The sequence below is a fragment of the Schistocerca cancellata genome, chromosome 5, assembly GCF_023864275.1.
Source record: "Schistocerca cancellata isolate TAMUIC-IGC-003103 chromosome 5, iqSchCanc2.1, whole genome shotgun sequence".
NCBI lineage: Eukaryota > Metazoa > Arthropoda > Insecta > Orthoptera > Acrididae > Schistocerca > Schistocerca cancellata.
The window spans coordinates 425647585-425669755 of NC_064630.1; the positions used below are offsets into that span (position 1 = coordinate 425647585).

At 41.5% G+C, this 22171-nt stretch overlaps 1 protein-coding gene across 4 annotated transcripts in view; it reads right to left on the reverse strand.

Moving 5' to 3' along the window:
- The window catches only part of LOC126187940 (uncharacterized), a 257980-nt gene that overhangs the window by 44875 nt on the left and 190934 nt on the right, over window positions 1–22171 (reverse strand). For 3 of the 4 annotated variants that reach the window (XR_007537812.1, XM_049929307.1, XM_049929306.1), the window contains one exon: window positions 2599–2734. Coding sequence is in view for 2 of the 4 variants with exons in the window: in XM_049929307.1 (XP_049785264.1) it covers window positions 2599–2734 (136 nt within the window). In the remaining 2 variants the exon portion in view is untranslated. Of the gene's footprint in view, window positions 1–2598; window positions 2735–22171 lie in introns of those variants that run through there. The other variant, XM_049929309.1, reaches the window with a different exon arrangement.

Here is a 22171-nt window from a genome sequence, read left to right on the forward strand (position 1 = left end):
CTGTGTAACTCTTTTGATTCCCATTCTCTTTCTGTATGATGCATGTTCTCACTTTAAGTTGATAGATATTGCGGATGCATTGAAATTGGGGATAAGCAATTGCCTGTTGTGCCCTTTGTGAGGGGTACAAACACGCTCTGATCTACTGGTATTATGACGAAGTTCACTGAACCTCTATACCTTCTGTAATGTAAGTGACCTGATAAAATGGAGAGTTTATATGATAGCCACTGCCTCTGCAGGAAACAAATACGTGTTTTTAAGGGAGGGAGAATGAGATCAGAACAAAAGAAGGAACTAACTCTTAAGGCTGCCACATTTATATGGGTGTCATGAATAAGTTGTTATGTCTGATTATCAGGTTTGTGACACGGATGGATGCTTCAGGAAGAGAGCACCTGAGACTCAGAAATTTCAGTGTGCTGTCTTATCTGGTAAATTGGGTAGTGAGGAAGCATTCATGTTAAGTAGTGATCACGATTCAGCACTATTGTTTTTGATCAAAAGAGAAACAATGATTTGCCTAAAAGGAGCTCCTGCAGGTCTGCTAATTTCTTACCAGACGTGGGCTCCAGAATTTGAATTCTCTGCAACATAAATCTGTTTGCCTGTTTCTGGCACTGAATATGGATATTATCAGATTGCTGGGTAGGCAGTTCATACACAACTAACACGCAGACAATACTAGAGTCACACTGTGAAGTTGTCCCAAAAAACGAATCACTATCTGTTTTTAACTCTAAATATGATTCTCTTGGTTCCACAGACTGAGCACTGTTGCAGTAGCATGCTTTTTAAATGTTAAATGTCATGGTATAACAGTTTCCTTTCTATAATATTGCCTGCAGGTTACTTTACCTTCTACAGCTCTTCAATGTATTTGCTACAGATTTCAGCTTTCCCTTCTTTGGTAAGTACTGCCTTCCCATCTGAGCTCTTTATGTTCATGTAGCTGTTTCTCTTTTCTCCAAAGTCTCTTTAATTTCCTTATAGGAAGAAACTATCTTTCTTCTAGTTATGTACGCTACTACAGCCTTGAATTTGTTAAGCCATTTTACATTTTCTGTCACCCTCATTTTTCAGACATCTGTACTCTCTTTTGCCTGCTTCATTTGCCATTTGCTGCATTTTATATTTTTTTCTTTTGACAAATAAATTCAGTATCTACTGCATTATTCAAGGATTTTTTAAGAGGCTTTGTTTTTTTATCTTTTTTCTCCTCTGCTGCCTTCAGTATGTAATGTCTCAAAGCTACCCATTCATCTTCTATTGTATTCCTTTCCCAGATTTCAGTCAAATGTTTCCTAATGTTCCCTCTGAAATTCCCAACAATCACTATAAATATACATAATTCTTAAACCATGTGTTATTGCCGATTAAACTGTGCTCCATGCAAAATTCTACCAGGCAGCTTCCTATCTCATCTCCCCCCCCCCCCCTCCCCCACCCTGTCAACGTCCTCCAAATACTTTTCCTTCTCTTCCTTTTCCTGCTATTCTAGTCCCTCACAACAATTAAATTTTCATCTCCCATATATAACTGAATAATTTCTTTTACCTACTCACACATTATTTCTACATCTTTGCTATCTGCAGAGTTAGATGGCATATAAACTGGTACTACTGTGGTGGGTGTCAACTTCAGGCTTATCACACATTCTGTACCCACTAAATGAATTATTAACACTTCAATCCATTGTATCATTATCACAATTGTCCCTCTCCACATTACTCCAAATATCAAATCACCTACTCACCCTAAACCTGCTTGATTACAGCAGCATTTCCATGGCTTTATCTATCTATTTAATGTTTACTTAGAGTGTCTCTGTTAATATTAAGGCTCCCACCATATTTCATCAGTGTAAAAATATAATTAAACAATGGAAAATCCAGAATTGTATGTAACAATATTATGAAAAGGAAAGTTGCTACTCACCTTATAGCAGAGATGCTGAGTCGCAGATAGGCGCAACAAAAATAAGCTTTTGGCCAACAAGGCCTTTGTCAAAAATAGACGACACACACACACACACACACACACACACACACACACTGTACACACACACACACACACACACACACACACACACACGATCACGCAAATGCAACTCCTCACACACGTGACTGCAGTCTCTGGCAACTGAAGCCACACTCATATATTTCCCACATCAACAATTGTTCATGTGGTAAAACTGAATATTTCACTATCATCTGCGTAGAAGATGAGCAAAAATACACTTCAGCACTTTCAAGGGTAAATAATTTTTCTTCCTACATACAAATGCATCAGCACTGAAGATATGTACAGTGGTACTAAAATTTTATTTCACATATACAAAATGAAATAAAGGTTCCCTGAAGAATGTGACTCTTGATTTATACTGATCAACTGTAGCAGTAACAGAATGCCCTGGCCATTAGGTAACTGGTTTGCCTAAAGACTATGGAAACACTGTTCACTATTATAGCAGTTTTGCTCCTTGTCCGAATAGGATCAAGGAGGAAATGGAAAACGCATCTTCCTTACACTCACTGTAAACAAAGTATTCAGTATTTTGACTATTACAAGAAGGTAACAACAGATTAAGCAACTCACTGCACCACCCTCGGACCCTGTTGTTGAACGACTGTGCAATGAATGACTGGAGGATGAATCTGTAGAAGAGCTGCTTTTACGGGATGCAAAATTTGCTGGGTCTAGTGTTGGAGGAAACAGCTCATGCTCTCCCCACCTGCCAAACAGAGACAAAAGCATTGTTCTAAGCATGTTTTGATATGAAATGAAGCAAATAAACTACATTATTATTTTTACTGTGTTACATGATTTAAAGTATCATTAAATTTTTAAACAGAATAAATATGTAAAGTATATTTTAATTATATTTACTTCATTACACCACCAGAAGTTAAGTTATATTATACAATTAATAAATGTAGAAATTTTGAAATGTGTTGATATAGAGGGTGATTATAATTAAAGTTAAACTTCCAAACCGGTGTAGAAATAACATCACTGATTGGAATAATGTCAAATTGCAACGGAATATTATCAGAGAAGGGAGAAAACATATGGCAGAAGAAAAATAAATAGTTACAAAATGTAGCAATAGATGGAGCTGTAAGCATCATAATTTAATAGTGGTCAATTACAAATGACAAATGAATCATACAACACTGCTTAAAGTGTACATTTGATGTTAAACAAACTGTACTACTCAGTGTGCATGAGTGTACAGATGTGATACTGTTAGTTATGCCAGTCCATCCACCACAGCAAGGTCATATCACATTGGATGGGAAAAATTGGTTTTTAATTCTCCTGAGCCCAAAAACCGCATAAAAAGCATCACTCACATCAGTTTTTAATTGTCCTGAGGCCAGGCACCACATAATAAGCAAAAATCACATCGGTTTTTACTTGCCCTGAGGCCAAAAACTGCATAAAAAGCATCAATCAAAATCAAATCAGACTTTTAATTTCTGTGAGACAGGTGCAAAACATGTTCAGTATGTTGTCCACCATTTTCTGCAACATGTTGAAATTGAGAATCAGCACGTTACACAACTGATCAAAGTGTTTCTGGGGTCACATTCAGAATGTGTTGTGCAATGAGTGCCTTCACTGCAGCTAAGGTTGTATTCGGAACACTGAACACAACATCTATCAGATAGCCCCACAGCCAGAAGTCAGACGGATTAAGGTCAGTTGATTGGGACGGCCGAGCTGTAGGAAATGGTGTCTGATAATTCTAGTATTTCTGAAATGGCACTTCAGCAGCTGCGAAACTGCATTTGCAATGTGAGGTGGGTGCCATCTTGCATAAAAATGATCCGATCCATACATCCATATTGTTGGAGAGCTGGAATGATGTGGTTGCACAAAAAGACACTTATATTGCTTACCAGTGATACTACACGTGACAGGACCAGAAGCACCTGTCTCTTCAAAAATATGGCCTTATGATAAATGATGCCTTAAACCCGCACAACACAGCAATCTTTTCTGGACGAAGTCGTACTGGTTGATTTGCATGTGGATTTTCCATTGCCCATGTTCAACAATTCTGTGTTTTGTCATATCCTGTTAGATGGAAGTAGGCTTTGTCTCTGCACAAAATCTTCCAAGGCCAATCATTGTTCATTTCCATGTGAGCAAGAAATTCTAAATCAAAGGTGTCTCTTGCTGGCAGGTCAACAGGAAGCAACTCGTGTGTACATGGATAATTTTGAATGGATAGCAAAGGAGGATGTTTCATAGGATTTTATGCACCATGCTCAAGGGGATGTCCAATGTTCAGGCAATTCTCCGTGCACTACATGTTTCCACTCATCTCCTCCTGCACTGCTGTGGTCACTGCATCCAGTGATGTCATATGAATTTGTTTCATCCCTCTAGCAGGTTGCACACCAAAAGAACCCGTTGTTTCAGATTTGCAAATTATTTTCTCCAGGTCCACAGCAGTCATCGGACCAACACCTTTTCCAAACTTTTCAGTGTCCAGAACTTCTGCAGAGCGATGTGTGCACGGTCATCATTCTTGTAATACAGCTTTACAAGTAGAACGTGATCCTGCATTGAGACAGTCATGGCGAACGTCACAGACGCTAAAGGAGGAAAAGCCGTATACCTAGCGTATTTATACCAACTCCAGTGGGTCATGTGCAAGACAGGTGTTTTCATTTACATATTATGACATATACAGTGCCATCTATTGATCAATTTTCACACTATTTTTTTTTCTTCTGCCATATGTTTTCGCCTTTCTCCAATAATATTCCGTTGCAATTTGAGGTTGTAACAGAAATAACTATCCTGCAGAAAAGAATATCTTAAGAACTGCCAACAAGTAAGTTAACACAGATGGTAATATTACAAACATTTTTGATTAATATTATTGGTGTTGGGTGAAACCTCAGGGTACCAACCAAATAAGCAATGTCGAATCTACACCAAGACATTAATCTCTTTTAGACATAATATATCAGTGGAAAGAATTTATACAACAACTGTTATGCAACATTAAAGCATGATTTCTCAAAGACCTCAAAATTTTAAAATTTACTAGTCACGATGCATAGGAATCAAAATTAGGATGCCTCCTCCAATTTCATGGAGTCTTTGAATAAAACCAATGACTTTTTGAATGTCACTGGCCACTTAGGATCAGTGTTGCCCCACTACGTTTGTTGAGAATGGTGAGTTGCCACTTAAACTCTCTCTGCATATCTCTTTGGTGAAATAAGCATACAAAAATTACTCTGTTCCAAATGTAGCTGCATGCCATACCATTGCTCTTCTATACTCCTAACAACTTTTCTTCAACAGTTACCAGTAAGCAATGAGTCAATTTTGGATCCTTATCAGAGGGCTACCATTTAGAAGTATGAATATGTAACAGACTAAGAGAGTTTTTTATGTTCCATTACAACACTTTAGCCAAGACTCACTACGACTTCTTACAGGACACAGAGTTGTTCTCAAACAGATGATTAAGAAAAAAAAGTGTCCTCAAAGAGGTGTTCTGCTCTGTATTTCCTTGCACACAGATTGAAAGTAGACAACACATGACGATTGAAACAAGGGGCTTCCTTGGCTGTTCAGTCAATTCCTCTTACAATATACTGAAAATTTGTGTTCCTAATGAATTCACATTATTTAGTGTTATGTTTTAAAGAATCCTGAATATGCTGAGCCAGATGTGGTGTGACTATGGAAATAAATATTTCATCATCTCCAATTTTAACTCTGCCCTGCATGTGGCATGACAGATACACCAGGTTGCTGTATATTTAAGCTGATATTGCAGCTGCAGTAGTCTGCAGGCTTGCAGACTACTGAGTGTTTCATTCCCCTGCTATCTGTCATCTCATTGTTAACACAAACAGTCATCCATCATTGTGAAAACAGATTGGCCACAAGTGATTAATGAAAACTTTGTAGCCTGTGAAAGTAATTTTCTACTTATGGGCTTCCAGTACTTCTAGTAGCCCTAATGGGAACAGTTATCATCATGTATCTCTATATGGGGCACTGCCAACTTATACCTGTCATTTTTCACCAATATAGAAGACTAGCCACTTGTAATCCTTGTGGCATATGGATCAATTTATGTTCTATTTCAATAATGCATCTTGTATTCTATCAAGAGGAAAATTACATACATAAATTGTGACCTACTCTTTATTTCATATTGCGATGGGCTGACTGTGCTGTCCAGTTAAAGATATGTGTGTGTTGTTGGATCTTTCCCTGATCTTTCAATGGGGAAGTTTTAATATCTTTTAGAGTGGTTGCTTCATTCATGTCTACTGATCAAGACAGAGAAATGCATCATGCATCATCTGATGCAGTATTATAGGCAAGAGAAAGAAAGAGAAAGAGAAAGAGAAAGAGAGAGAGAGAGAGAGGGGGGGGGGGGAGGGGGGGCTGTTATTGTATACAAGGATATGAAGAAGAGAAAGAGGAAAGAGAGTACTGTTCTACTGGTAGATTAAAAGCTACAGGTTAAAATTAAGGTGGAAGTAAAAAAGTTAAGTATAAGGAAACAGATGCTAATAGTTAGAGAAGAATGATTACCAGTGAATGGAAAAAAAAATAGTGGACTACAAGAGTAGAAAAGTCTAGAACAAACTTTGAATGAAATAAATCACACTATTTGAGAAATGACGAGGAGAGAATCTGTGACAATAAACAAAAGTTTGGAAGCAGTAATGCACAGTTAAGAACACGCGCATCAATGGAAAAGATGTGTACGTATTTTGTTGTTGTTAAGGAAAGTGAAAGGTGACACAAGAAACTGACATGTGCCACAGTACTGGTGTAAATCTCTCCAGCAGCCTCCCTCCAAAAGCCTACATGCAAGATTTAGTAAGTATGGATATGGCCTATTGATAGTGGAATTTCAGGCAGTGCCTACAGACAGGCAGATGATTTGTTGCAACGTATTGGTGGATGAAGTAACTGAAAATTATGTACAAGCTCTGGGGACTGGAGCAGATAAAACAGATGAGACCATAACAAGGATATCAATATTAAAATAGTTGTTTGTTGAATATGATATTGTCTCGTCTCATGTTGAGCTGGTGACACAAGTTGAACAGAATAGCAGAAACCCTTCAGAGAGAGAAATTACTTCCATCCAGAGAATTATTGACAGTGATTAGGCAGTTTGGTATTTAATTTCTTTTGCTTATTTTTAACTGATGTTCTGCAAAGATATGCTTGTTCAGTTAAGTACATTTGGAAGTGGTAGCATAAATTCAGGAGAAGCTCTTGTAGAGTTTCTCCAAAAAGAGGGAAAAAGAAAAAAAGCTGTAATTGACCATTTAGTTGTTTCTGGTTGTCTTTTTGTTGTAAGAGTCTTTCACAGTGGCATTCATGGGAAAAAATCTCGGTTTACATGAGCTATTCATAAATGTAGTATGTAAGATGACTGCAGGTGTAGTTACATAAGCATGAACTTTACACAAGATGTAGTTGAACATTAGTTTTTCTGTTGCTGTTTTTGAGATCACCAAGATGTGATTCAGAATAACAATGAAAAATGTATTTACTAACTCTTTTGGAATGGCTGAAAGTGAGTTATGCTGCAAGATATCCTCCAAATGGAAATTATAAGAATGAAATACAAATTAATCATTTTACCCATCTACTTATCTGATAGTAATACATTTATTAACTCTTGTCTGACAAGCTCAGTATTTATTACGGCAAAACAAAAAACAAAATACAAAATCATAATGATGATAATGTATATACTGTTTAGACCAGAGTTGTAAATATACTCTCAAGTTCCACCTCTACATGGAGTTAGCCTATTTTATCTCACTTCAGTTTGCAGAGTGTGGAGGGGTTATTCACTTGAATCCGGAAGTAAGCAGACTCTGTGTTGTGTGGACATCTTTCGGCTGAGAGCTCTTGCAGCATTCAGATTCAATACACAGAATGGAGTGGCAGAAGTTTTTTGAGACAGCTGGAAGGAAGTACAATCTGGAATGGGAAATGTTGTGGCGTATCAAGACAGCCACGCCACTCGGAAGTAGCCGAAATGCACGCGTTACACACGTCAGCTGGCGTGAGGTCTGAAACAGGATACGTAATGAATGCTATAAAGAAAAGTACGTAGCTGCTATAATACTTAACTTTAATCCATCATTGTGGTACATCGCTCTTGACGATACAAATGAGACTCTTTAAATACAAGCACTGTAAGGCTAATGGCGCCTTGCTAGGTCGTAGCCATGGACTTAGCTGAAGGCTATTCTAACTGTCTCTCGGCAAATGAGAGAAAGGTTTCGTCAATGTAGTTGCTAGCAAAGTCGTCGTACAACTGGGATGAGTCCTAGTACGTCTCTCAAGACCTGCCGTGTGGTGGCGCTCGGTCTGCAATTACTGACAGTGGCGACACGCGGGTCTGACATGTACTAATGGACTGTGGCCGATTTAAAGCTACCACCTAGCAAGTGTGGTGTCTGGCGGTGACACCACAGGAAATATTTAAAATGGGAAGTGACAGTCATTTCACCAACTGTTTTCCAGGTTTTGAACCTGAGAATATTGTTCATCCAACGGGGGTGGGGCGGGAGAGCTGGGGGTGGGGTGGGAGATCTGGGGGTGGGGCGGGAGAGATGGGGGTGGGGCAGGAGAGACAGGGGGAGAGGGGGAGAGACAGGGGGGGTGGGGCAGGAGAGACAGGGGGGGTGGGGCAGGAGAGACAGGGGGAGAGACAGGGGGAGAGACAGGGGGAGAGACAGGGGGAGAGACAGGGGGAAAGTGGGGAGATGGGGAAGGGGGAAGAGTGATAGTGGAGGGAGAGAGGAGGGAGACAGACAGGGGAGGGGGAAGAGTGATAGTGGAGGGAGAGAGGAGGGAGAAAAACAGGGGAGGGGCCAGAAAAAATATGTAATGAGGAGCTTTGGCGAATAACAAACCAGATACCTATAGAAGACCAGATACGAGAGAGAAAGTGGGGCTGGTTGGGGCACACCTTGAGAAAACCAGATGGAGCCATCGAGAAAAAAGCATTGGAATGGAATCCCCAGGGAACAAGGAAGAGAGGAAGACCAAGGGGCACATGGAAGAGGACAGTGGAAGGGGAAGCAAAAAGAGTTGGCAAGACCTGGGCAGAATTGAGGCAAATGGCCAAAGACAGAGACGGATGGTGATTTCTCCTGGATGCCCTATGCCCCCATAGGGGCCAAAGGAATTAAGTCAAAGTAAGTCAGGGAAGAGTGATAGTGGAGGGAGAAAGACAGGGTAGGGTGAGGAGGAGGGATGAGCGAGAGATAGGGGAGGGTGAGAAGGAGGGATTTTGTGTGTGTGTGTGTGTGAGAGAGAGAGAGAGAGAGAGAAGAGAGAGAGAGAGAGAGAGAGGGGGGGGGGAGGAGGGAGGGGTGAGAGAGACACAGAGGAGGGTGAGAAGGAGTGAGGGAAGATTAGGGAAGGACAGGGAAGGAAGTCGGCCGTGCCCTTTGAAAGCCTGGAGCGATTTAGGGAAATCACAGAAAACCTAAATCAGGATGGCCGGACGCGGTATTGAACCGTCGTCCTCCCGAATGCGAGTCCAGTGTCTAACCACTGCACTACCTCGCTCGGTGGGGAGGGAAGGAGGAAGGGGGAGTGATGAGGGAGGGAGGGAAGGATAGAGGGGGGAAATGCAGGAGGGAGGGAAAGAGGGTGGGTGAGGGAGGGAAAGAGGGTGGGTGAGAGAGACGAGACGGGGTGCGAGGGAAGGAGGGGGTGAGAGACGGCGGGCGGGAAGGGGGAGAGTGAGGGGGGGATAGAGAGAGAGGGGGGTAGAGAGAGAGAGAGAGAGAGAGAGAGAGAGAGAGAGAGAGAGAGAGAGAGAGAGCATATGGGAGGAAGGGAGAGAGAGAGAGAGAGAGAGAGAGAGAGAGAGAGAGAGAGAGAGAGAGAGAGAGAGAGAGAGCATATGGGAGGAAGGGAGAGGGGGGAGAGAGAGAGAGAGAGAGAGAGAGAGAGAGAGAGAGAGAGAGAGAGAGAGCATATGTGAGGGAGGGAGGGAGGGGGGGGAGGGAGAGAGAGAGAGAGAGAGAGAGAGAGAGAGAGAGAGATAGCATATGGGAGGAAGAGAGAGAGAGAGAGAGAGAGAGAGAGATTCAGTTGCAGTAGATCTGTTTGAATCCTTTGCAAATGCATCAGCAGGACTGACTTCCATTTTCATTGTACTCGAATGTTGGTCAACATACATGTTACTGTATACATTGATAGTGGCAAATGCTAAATCTGTCTCCCATTGTTTGGAAGATAATTATTTTACTGACTTTAATGTATCCAGTTGACTTTTCTTGTACAACTGTAGTCAACTGAAAATTGTGTATTTTAATCAAGTGTTACAAAAACAGAATATTGAACATATAATGATTTAAAAATGAGTCAACTGTGTTGTTCATACTTCTTGAGTAGGCATATCTGATGGATTGAAATTCTATGCGAATTTGAAAAATTTCTATGCAAAATGCCTAATTTAAGTACTTGAATGGCACCATTGGAAATCGTACGAAAGAAAGTAGTTGGACTGCTGCTACCAGTACTGTTGAATGGCCTATTACACACAGAGCAGCACTGTAAATACTGCACACAACCCACAGAAATAATTTCAGAATTAATTCTGAGAACAGTTGGATAAATTATAATGAAATGACCAATGAGCCCACATTCCACATTGGACACGGTATGATAATTGAAACCCATGATCACACCTCAAAAATAAATGAAGATGTGCTTAAGTTCTTTCATTTTTTTTGAAGGGCATTGGAAAGTAATCTAGATTCACCATCCTAAAGCATTATTGTTGAAATGTTCTTTATAGCAAATGTAATTAAAGGATTGTATATTACCGACAATTGGATGAGGAGGTATTGAGAACTTCAGTAGAAGAACTTGGTTTGGAAAACCAGCATACTTGAACCACTAGCAGAATAATAACAACTGCATAATGTTTTTTGTACTTTTGTAGGAGACTATGTCTGCATTGCTCTTGCCATGTGAATTTTCTATGTCCTGACTAGCCACTTCACTTATGAATTTGATATTGGGTGGAAATGAATGGTCATCTGGTGGGATATTCCATTTCTCTAACAGAATATTTCAAACTCAGATGATACAAACTGAGGGCCAGATTGATACAATTGTGCGGGATGCTTCCTCTACTGTGAACATATTTGCTAGGACAAAGATTGTTGCAAGAGTAATTTTGAGAACTAGCCACAAATGAGAAATTGTAGAGGCTATCCTCAAGCCACTGCCACACTGCTCTTTTTAACAGTCTGGCACAAGCAACATGAACCCTTTTCTGTGGGTGCTCTAGTTTCAGCCACGAGGGGAAATGCTGCACAGGGCCCACCTGCTTCTGGGCACATGAGTGATAAGAGTGCACTGTTCTTTTGATTTTCCCATTTATGTCTGGTCATTATATGTGTCACCACACTAATGACTTCATTCAAATAATGCCCTAGTGTGACTGGTGGAGCAACCATAAAATTCTTGGCCAGAGCATGGGTGGAAGGATGAGTGGGCATTCTGTTTCTTCCATTTCCAATACAAGCACATCTTCCTTGGCATTCAGACAGTGTCAGAGAGAGAAGTAGATGTGATAAGCTAGGTCTGCTCCTTTTGATAACTGCTGTGGGTATTCACATTAACTGAAGGCAGTAGCCCGTGCAGCAGCATACCTGGTCTGTGAGTTGGGACACTTCACTTCACGGGCTGTGATGGGAAAATCATCTAATGTTCGAGCAACATATTGTTGTTAAGTTGAAAACGTAGTGCTGCTCATGTATCAAACCATTTTTTTCAGTCCAAGGACACTGCATTTGCATTAGTGTACCAATAGGTGAGCTTGTAATGAAGGTCACATTGATTAATGCCCACCTCTGTATTCACTGCACTATTTTTCAGGAGCTCCGATCGGGAACTAAGCAAGGAAACGAGTAGCTTATGGGGTGTGATTAAATAAAATTTGGTACAATGTAAGTATATGTGGAATTTCTGAGGCACCAGTTGTTTCTTCTCTATCTGAGAATAGTTTATTTGTGCCACTGATAATGGTTTGGTTGCCAGTCAGGGTGGAGATTGTACGTAACTTTTCAACAACATACAAGTCTTTGAGCAGACTGTAGACCACATTAAACTAATACTCTTCTTTGTAGTTGGTTTATAAAAGGTGACCTATGTATGTGATACATGTATGGTGTGAACTTCCCAAAGTGTGTTAATTTTTCTTAGGAATGACTGTAAAGCTTTCAGATTTCTGGAGGCAAGCACATTATCTATTGCTTCCACATTCTCAATTGCTGGTTGATGTGTCCTGCTTTACTAAACATACACCCTAAATATCTGGACAGAAAAACCTCCACTTAGACAAATTACAGCATAACTCATTTGATTGAAGTCCATCACAGAGTGCTTGTAGATATTGAAGACATTTGCCTCTCATGTCACTGAGGAATTCCCTGGAGAGCTGTTCGAAGTACATTAGAAATATGGTCATTGCACTCTTAACACTGAAAGGTAACCTATTATACCTACATATCACGCAATTTATTTATCATCATTATGAGCTTTTGTTGGGTTTCTACATCTAGTGGTCCTTGCACCATCTCATGCATGCAAACAGAACTGGAGGTGGTCTGCAAAACTGCGGCTGAGCTGAGGACAAACAATTTCTTATATTGTTGACACGATATTTCCATGTGGTTGGAGGGTATGGTATAAGAGGCGAGATTTACATTATTAATAATTTGAAATTTGGGTAACAAAAAAGTGTCAAGACCAAAAATGTTAGCAACCACTGATGAAACTATTATTAAAAATATTAGTACTCTACGTACACTATACAATCAAAAGTATCTGGACACCCCAAAAACATACATTTTTCATGTTAAGTGCATTTTGCTGCCACCTACTGCCAGGTACTTCATATTAGCAACCTCAGTAGTCATCAAACATCATGAGAGAGCAGAATGGGGTGCTCTGCGGAACTCACTGACTTTGAACATGGTCAGGTGATTGGGTGTCACTTGTGTCATATTTCTGTACATGAGATTTCCACACTCCTAAACGTCCCTAGGTCCACTGTTTCTGATGTGATAGTGAAGTGGAAACGTGAAGGGATACATACAGCACAAAAGCGTACAGGTCGACCTCGTCTGTTGACTGACAAGAGACCACCAACAGTTGAAGAGGGTCGTAATGTGTAATAGGCAGACATCTATCCAGACCATAACACAGGAATTCCAAACTAAAACAGCATCCACTGCAAGTACTATGACAGTTAGGCGGGAGGTGAGAAAAATTGGGTTTCATGGTCGAGCAGCTGCTCATAAGCCACACATTGTGCTGGTAAATGCCAAGTGATTCCTCACTTGGTGTAAGGAGCGTAAATGTTGGACGACTGAACAGCGCAAAAACATTGTGTGGTGTGATGAATCATGGTACACAATGTGGCGATCCGATGGCAGGGTGTGGGTATGGTGAATACCCAGTGAACGTCATCTGCCAGTGTGTGTAGTGCCAACAGTAAAATTTGGAGGCGGTGTTATGATGTGGTCATGTTTTTCATTGAGGGGGCTTGCATCCCTTGTTTTTTGTGTGGCAGTATCACAGCACAAGCCTTCATTGATGTTTTAAGCACCTTCTTGCTTCCCGCAGTTGAAGAGCAATTCGGGAATGGTGGTTGCTCTCTTTCAACATGATCAAGCACCTGTTCACAATGCTCGACCTGTGGCAGAGTGGTTATACTACAGTAACAACCTTGTAATGGACTGGCCTGCACAGAGTCATGACCTGAATCTTATAGAACACCTTTGGGATGTTTTGGAGCACCAACTTTGTGCCAGGCCTCACCGACCGACATCAATACCTCTCCTCAGTGCAGCACTCTGTGAAGAATGGGCTACCATTCCCCAAGAGGCCTTCCAGCACTTGGTTGAATGTATGGCTGTGAGAGTCAAAGCTGTCATCAAGGGTAAGGGTGGGCCAAATCCATACTGAATTCCAGCATTACCGATGGAGGGCGCCATGAACTTCTACGTCATTTTCAACCAGGTGTCTGGATACTTTTGATCACATAGTGCATGTTTTTATACCTAGCTAGCACCACAATTTTGCCTTTGAGTGGTGTTGGTTGTTCAGTGTTTGAGACCACTTGCTGCTGTGCTGATTGGAGTGGTGGAGAGCCCGGACTACAGTATGAGAACTGTCTGAAAGAAGCTGCATAAATAATCCTGCAGATCTTGATAAGACTCCAAAGTGATGCAAAGATTGGCAACTTGCTTTAAATATTCAGAAATGTAACACTGTGCACTTAAAAAACAATAAATAAATAAATAAATAAAAAGTATTCTATGACTATAACATCAATGAGTCACTGCTGGAATCAGCCAACTCTTACAAATATCTGGGTGTACAACAACGAAAACAATCAATATTTGACAAAATAATTTAATTGGATAGATAAAAAATCTGCTCCCAAGTGGTGGCAGAACACACACACTGGTGTAACACTTTGTAGTGATATGAAATGGAACGATCACATAAGCTCTGTCACTGTCGAAGCAGGTGGTAGACTTTGGCTTATTGGCAGAGCACTGGAGAAGTGTAATCAGCCTATAAAGGAGATTGCTTACAAATCTCTCATGTGAACCATTCTAGAATATTGCTCAACTGTGTGGGACCTGTGCCAAATATGACTAACAGGGTATACTGAATGTATACAGGAAAGAGCAGCATGAATGGCCACAGGTTTGTTTGACCTGTGGGAGAGTGTTACAGTGATGCCAAAGAAACTGAACTCGCAGACTCTTGAAGATAAATGTACACTATCTCAAGAAAGTATATTAACAAAGTTTCAAGTACCTGCTTTAAATGACGACTCTAGGAATATACAACAACTCCCTATGTATCACACACATAGGGATCGTGAGGACAAGATTACAATAATAATAGCATGCACAGAAGCACTCAAACAATCATTCTTCTTGCACTTCATATGTGAATGGAATAGGAAGAAATCCTAATAACTAGTACAACGGGATGTACTCTGTATCATACACTTCATAGTTGTTTGCAGAGTATGGATGTACTGTAGATGTGTCCACATTGGTAAGCAACACTGTAGCACCCCCGTTGACCAAGAATTCCACTTTGTTGGCATTGATGTTCAGATCCTGTATATACTATATTAGACACAGATTTGATACTGTGAACTGGTGTACGGCTGCCATGTGTTCTCTTTTATTAGAAGCAGAGCATACTGCATTCCAGTGATAGCAATATTTGTGGCTATTATTGTTATGAAAATTGGGACATGAGACGCAGGACATTATGCTACATTTTTTACTCTGAACTTGGTCTGTTTTGATCACCATAGAGGAATGGCACTTAACTGAAGACATACCAGCTGAACAGGATTGATGGTGTATTAAAAACTCTTCAATCTGCTTACCTATCAACACTGAAGCAGTTTTGTAATGACTGGTTCTATCTCTATTAATCTCACTATTAATATCACTAAACATTATTGGCTTATTGTTTCATAATGGTGTGTGTACACTGGAGGATGAATTGTAATGATTTGTTGTGCTGAAGATAAGGTTGCTGAAAGCTAGCTACTTCAATGTTGTCATTGAACACTTCTGACACAAATGAACCTACTCAAATGCCTGAGTGATTTTTAGAACATCACAATGGCTTGGATCTGATTTATTTAGTACTTTAGCATGCACTACATGATCCAATACTAAACTTACTACCACAGCTCATATGACAGATTCAGCTTATGATTCTCCACAGATCTGACATTTGAAGTTGCACTGTTGTCTAAATCCTTGTAGATCATGCCTTTTTTATGGCACTGGTTAAGTTAAAGGCAAGCAGCTACTACCTGCTTTTGGTGCCTATAGTATTTTGGCAATGAACACCATTTATCCAGAAACGATAAACTAAAAAGGCCAGCAAACAGCTGTTGCTTTTCCACTATCTCACTACTACTAAAACAAAGATTAATGTGATCTTGAATAGCTCTTGCCTGTCACTATAGCTCAAAACAGAGGTAAACTTCCCATCTCCCCTTCAATTTATCAAAAGTTGAGAAGGGTGATGGCACTGAAGAAGGTGATGGTGACGTTGCTACTGGAACTTCGTACTGCATCATGAGAAGCTGTAGCAGCTGTCGCTGCTGCTGTTATTGTAACAGCATTACATGCCACTGCCACAGCATCAAGAACTGGGGATTCATACTGTCTTGGTTTATACACTAGATTTGAATCATCGCCACCACTTTTGTATCCTAGAATATACAAACACTGTCTATTACTCATGCCATAGAGAGCCTTGCAAATTGGAGCTCAGATTCACTCCACAGTCATTAAGCACTGACTGATTAACTGGAGAATGTAAAGGTTATATATATTCACAGGAGAAGTTTGGAGACAACCGATTCATAAGCACAACAAAGTCTATCACTGGCAGAGTTAGAATTGTCCAAAGAGAAATCCAATACAAAATCCAAATATATAGTGAGCAAATATGGCGCATTCTGAGCAGCTTCATGTAGTGGAGTGATTTGTTCTGGCACACACTGTAGCACACCTCATCAGTGGTTTGGCAGCAGACAGTTTGCCCAGCATAGTTGGTGTCTGCAGAAGTCTTAGCTGCCTCACATAGCTTCTGCCTCCAAGTGAAATGTCCTAATCCTATCAAAGTCATCACCTAGTGACAGATAAACCACCCCAGCATCATCTTCACTGCAAAATGAAAATGCAATACATGGGAGGTTTTTACTGATTAACTGGTAAAAGTCAATTATGTTGAAAGCTCAATACGAGGAGATAATTTGCACAGTGGTGGACCAGAAGTAGGCCGGTAGGTGGCTATACATGCAACACACCCACGATCTGGGTGGATAGTTTTGTAGTACACCAAGCAAGTCTAAAGATGCAAGCACTGGCAGAGGTCGTCACTCTTGGATGCGTGTACAGCCTCTCCGCAGTGCACTCTACTGGCCAGCCAATGGTCTAAAGAGTTGGGCCTGGTCAGCCTTGCTCTCAGTCACATGTTGATTTGACCTATGTTTATCGGACTAGTAGTGCAGCCACCCTGTGGCAGGTGTCTTCTTGTACAAGTATTGTAGACATAATAAAGTATTATGTCTGTTATTATCTGTATGTTCTTGTGGTCAGAATACTTTGGCAATGAGTAGGCTTATTTTTTCATGTGGTTCGTTGTGAGGTTGCTTTTTGCATCTTCTTGTGACATGAAGTCTCTGCTTCAAACGTTGGTGCAACAACAGATGGAACTTCTTACGGTCATGTGACAAGTCGTGCCAGTGTTGCTCTCTCCCCATTCATCTCCAACAATATTTCTTCCTCCAGTCCTGCCATCTGAGGAGGCAGCAGAAAACTGGGAAGCATATGAACACTGCCTACGACAACATCTCCATGCCTTCCAAGTTAGGGATGCGTAAGTATTTCATGCACTGTTTCTGTCATGGATTCCACCAGCCTTGTATCATGTGGTGTGGTAGTTGGCCCTGCTGCAGGAACCTTCCTCATTGTCATTTTTTCAGGCCTTTGGCTTTTCAGTCACAGACTACATACAATTTGTATCTGCCGAAGTCCCCTGTTAGTCACTGGAATGTCTGTGCTCATAATTTCAGAATATCTTTGTGGGAGGCCTATGGTGGACCACAGATTTTCAAGCCTACATAATGTTGAAGCAGTCAGCTCATCCTAGGCTTTTTCAGGCTCACGTAAAGCCTGACACTCCCAGTCGGAGGCGGAGATGGACAGGCTCACACCTCTGTGATGCAGTTCTCATTTTCCTCTAGTGAATGGGCCACACCCATTGGCACTGTGAGGAAACCCTCCGGTAAACTGCGACTTTTCACGGTATTATCAAGGTCACCGTGAATTCACAGTTTGTGGACAACACATACCGTTGCCTCATCCAAATCAGCTGTTCACACACTTAGCAGGGGGTCAGTTGTTCTCCAAACTTGATCTTTCTGAAGCATATTGCACGTTACCTTTGGATGTGAAGTCCAAGAGCATCATGGTTTTTAATGTGTCTTTTGGCCTGTAACAATACCAATGATTGATGTTTGGGGTGGGAAGTTCCCTGCAATTTTTCAACACTATCCGGAACAGGTCAGGTCCACTATTCTGCACTGTTTCAACTACTGGCACTGGTGTCACTGGACATTCTATGAGGGAACACCTGCAAAAACTCCTGTCCCTTTACCAAAAACTCTGAGTCGTGGGTCTAGGTTACAATCTGCAGACACCCATTTTTCCAGCCTTCTCTTGCTTATCTGGGCCATACCATATCACGGCAGGGCTCCAACCCCTAGTCTAGTCAGGGCCATTACAGACCTGCCACATCCCTCATTCTTGCAAGAACTGCAGGCTTTCTTGAGTAAAATCCCCTATTACCTATTACCACCTGTTCATTCTTGGGGCTTCCACCATTGTATACTCTCTCTACCTCCTTTTCTTCTACAGTGCTTTCTTTGTCTTGTCTCTGGTGTGTGACCAGGCTTCCACCACACCACCATGCTGAAGGACTGCCTCAAGTCAGCACTGTGTCTAGCTACTTTCGATCCCAATAAACCACTGGTTTTGGCTATGGATGCCTTGCAGTAAGGTGTAGAAGCAGTCCTCATCCATCGGAATCCAGACGACTTGGAGCAACCTCTAGCATTTGCAACCAGAATTCTCAGTCCAGTGCAGGTCCACCATTACTCTCAGGTTGAGGCGGCAGCTCTGGACACTGTGTATGCAGTCACCAAATTTCATGTTTTCTTGTGTGGCACCAAATTCCAACTCCTTATTAACCACAAGACATTAGTCTTGTTATTTAGTCTGTTCGCCTGGGTTGCCAAATAAGGCTGCCCACACATTGCAGCAGTGGGCCTCATTCCTCTCCAAATACCACTATGATGCACAGTTTTGCCTCACTACATGCCATGTCAACATGGATGCATTATCCCAGCTGCATGGACACCAAGTCTGATTGGGAGGAGCTCATGCGTTTTCATTGGATATTGCCTCCCACAAGTGGCAGATGGGTTTCCATCACTAGTACCCAGGTCGTCAAGCCCTCAGCATCTGACCCTGTCCTAAAGCAGGTCGTCTGCCTCATCCATCTTATCCTCCAGGATGCACTTCCCAGTCAGCTTTGTAACTACTTTGTCTTCACGCAGCTCTCAGGGTGGTTATTCCCAGGAGTTTACTGCGGGAGGTCATACAACTGTTACATGAGGGCCACTGGGGTGTTTCCTGCACTAAAACCTTGGCTTGCAGGCATTTACACTACTCCGGATCTGACTGGGAGCTGGAGCATTTGGTTTCTGCATGTCCCCAGTGCAATAGTCAACAGATGGCTTCCAAGGTTGTGTTCTCCCATGGCCTATAGCAACCCAGCCCTGGGAACGCATCCATGTTGATTTTTTAGGTCTGTTTCTGAATGTGTTATGGCTGCTTGTTATTGACTTGTTTTTGTGTTTTCCTTATGTGGTCCAGTGATCCTCTAACACTAACAAAAATGCTGTTTAGGTGCTCCCAAAAATTTTTTCTGTGGAAGGTATCCCAGTTACTCTCATTTCTAACGGACCCCAGTTCCTATCTCAGGCGTTTATGATTTCTGTGTGTGGTCAAGCATTTCCCATGTTCAGACCCTCTCTTTCACCCTGTATCTAACAGTGAGACTGAGCACATGGTTCACACTTTTAAGACACAAATGAAAAAATATCTCCAAGAGTTCCGGCCGAGGAGACATTACAGTTTTTTCTGATGCACTACCATAGCCCCATCGATTTCCATGGGTGCCAGCAGCAGATGCTGCACCATCTCCTGTATCCGGGATCCCTGCTGCTGTCGTGTTCCGCTGTACCAAGTTTTACATTAGGGACAGCAGTCTGGGCACATGGTTTTGGTCGGCTTCCCTAGTGGTTACTGGCAATCACTGTAAGTCATAATGGCTACTGTGTTTACACTTTTGGAATGGTGACCAGGAGATCTGGTGCCATCAAAATAAACTCAGAGACTGCGTGGGCACACAACACCCCATCTCGACCACACCACTGCCTTCGCCAGTGCCCTGGTCGCCAGTGTTCTAGCCTCCTCTTCTGCCCAAGTCAGTGTCTCTGCCTGATAAGCACGCGACTTCACAGCCTCCAGCAAGGGCTTCAGTGCCCCTCTGGCTGATGAACATGCCCCTCACCAATTTGATGTCTCCTGTGTGGCCTCAGCCTGGGGCTCCTGAGCTGGGGACTGGTGAGTGCAACCAGTCCTCTGTATCAGTTAGCTCTGGGCTTGCTTCAGCAACCACTGAGGAACATTGTGTGTGACATAGAACAGGGACCTTGGCTTTACCGTGCAGATCAGGAGGATGGTATACATCCCTAAACAAAAAGTCAGTTTCAAGGCGTGCTGCAGGCCAATGGGATGAGGATGAAGAAAAACAGCCATTAGAGGAGAAACTCTGCAGAAACTGCTGCACCTCAGTGGTATAAGGTTTAACCAGACGAGCAGACCTCTGGCTGGGTGGTTTACGTAGATCTCCAGCTGTGCGTGGAAACAACATGGAATGTCACAAACACAAAAACAAATTTCTAAATGGTATGGGTGGACTGTCAGAGATCTTATCATCTGTATAACTAACAGTGCTAGACAGAACAGACCCCTAGGAAATGCATTTTGAAAATGAGACCTCGATTATTTTAACAACAAAACAGTGTCAGAGTGTCTTTATTGCAATAAAGAGAGAAGATCTTTCTTTTTTTGAGAAATAATTCCCTTTCTACATCAACAAAATGTTGGACAGTGTTGCTGGAACTCTAATCTCAATCAAAGGACTTCACAATGGAATACTATAGTTCAATTCTTTTATCTTGGCAGTTAGCGCATGCCCGCCCAGACGCGGGAGATTGCTGCGTTGCCAGTTGTACGCGCCAAGCAAACTCATGTTTAGGGGGGAGCGCGCAGTTTATGAAGTAAAGCCACCACAGCCGCATTAACCCTTTCGCTGCTACAGAGACATGCCCCCCGCATTTTGCGATGTGCGCGATTTTGTCATCATTGCACTGCTCGCCTGTGCAGACACATGTTGTTCCGACTGCTTTGACACACTTTATCATTCGATTTCACAAAAACTACTTGGCCCAAAAATTTGATTTTTACACATCTTCTTGACTGATACCTTACCCCCATAAATGACTTAATTTTGTTTCGATATTCAACGCAGTTATTGTGCAGCATTAGATGTAGTAAACCATTGCACGAAATTTTGAAGAGTTTGCAGAGGTAAAAGTCCATAGCATATACTTTCCGTATGGTCGATTTTAGTTGCCACTAGAAATTTCAAAAAATTACATTCAAGCGAATAAAATTCATGAAGTAAGACACTTCGATATTGTTTTTAAAATAAAGAAAATATTAAGCACCGATCACGGTTTAAACTCAAAACTTTTCGCTTAGCAGCCATGCACTTTAACCATTACGCTAACGCAGCTCCTCATTTGATAGTTGTCCCGGAGGACCTTAAAATATCACGCAAAATACCAACAAACACTGTTGGCATGATTATGAATTACTCACATTTCCTAGAAGTACAATAGGAAATAAACAATTACCGCTCATCTTTATTGCAAAAAAGCGGTTAATGAGAATGATACAAACACCTTTCCTTGCTATCGCCTGAATTAGGAGGCTTATTGCTTAATTAATTAATTAATTGCTTAATTAATTAAGAGAATATGAAGGAATTGGTATAAAGCATGCTTTTTCCAAACTTTCTATAAAAGAAAGTCTGCTATCAAGACATTGCTTTTGTTCAATTACTTTATTTATGGCTGAACGTTTCTAAAACTGAAGACACTCGTCCGTGCTTTGCACAGCAGTCGAGCTCTGGCAACGTTGTTCTCTGTTCATTGGCTGACTGTATTTTGCGACGTCAGATGTGCAGAACGAACCTAAACTCAGCCGCCGTCATAAATGACGCGCACTTTATGATATAATTCTATTCAAATCGCTGTTTTTTTTCATAAATTCAAGACTGACTGCGAACCACTGATCTATACGAAATATATAAATTGTTTCATATGAAAACTTGTGTGTTCATTTTAAACTAAATTCTGTGTAATAAATGT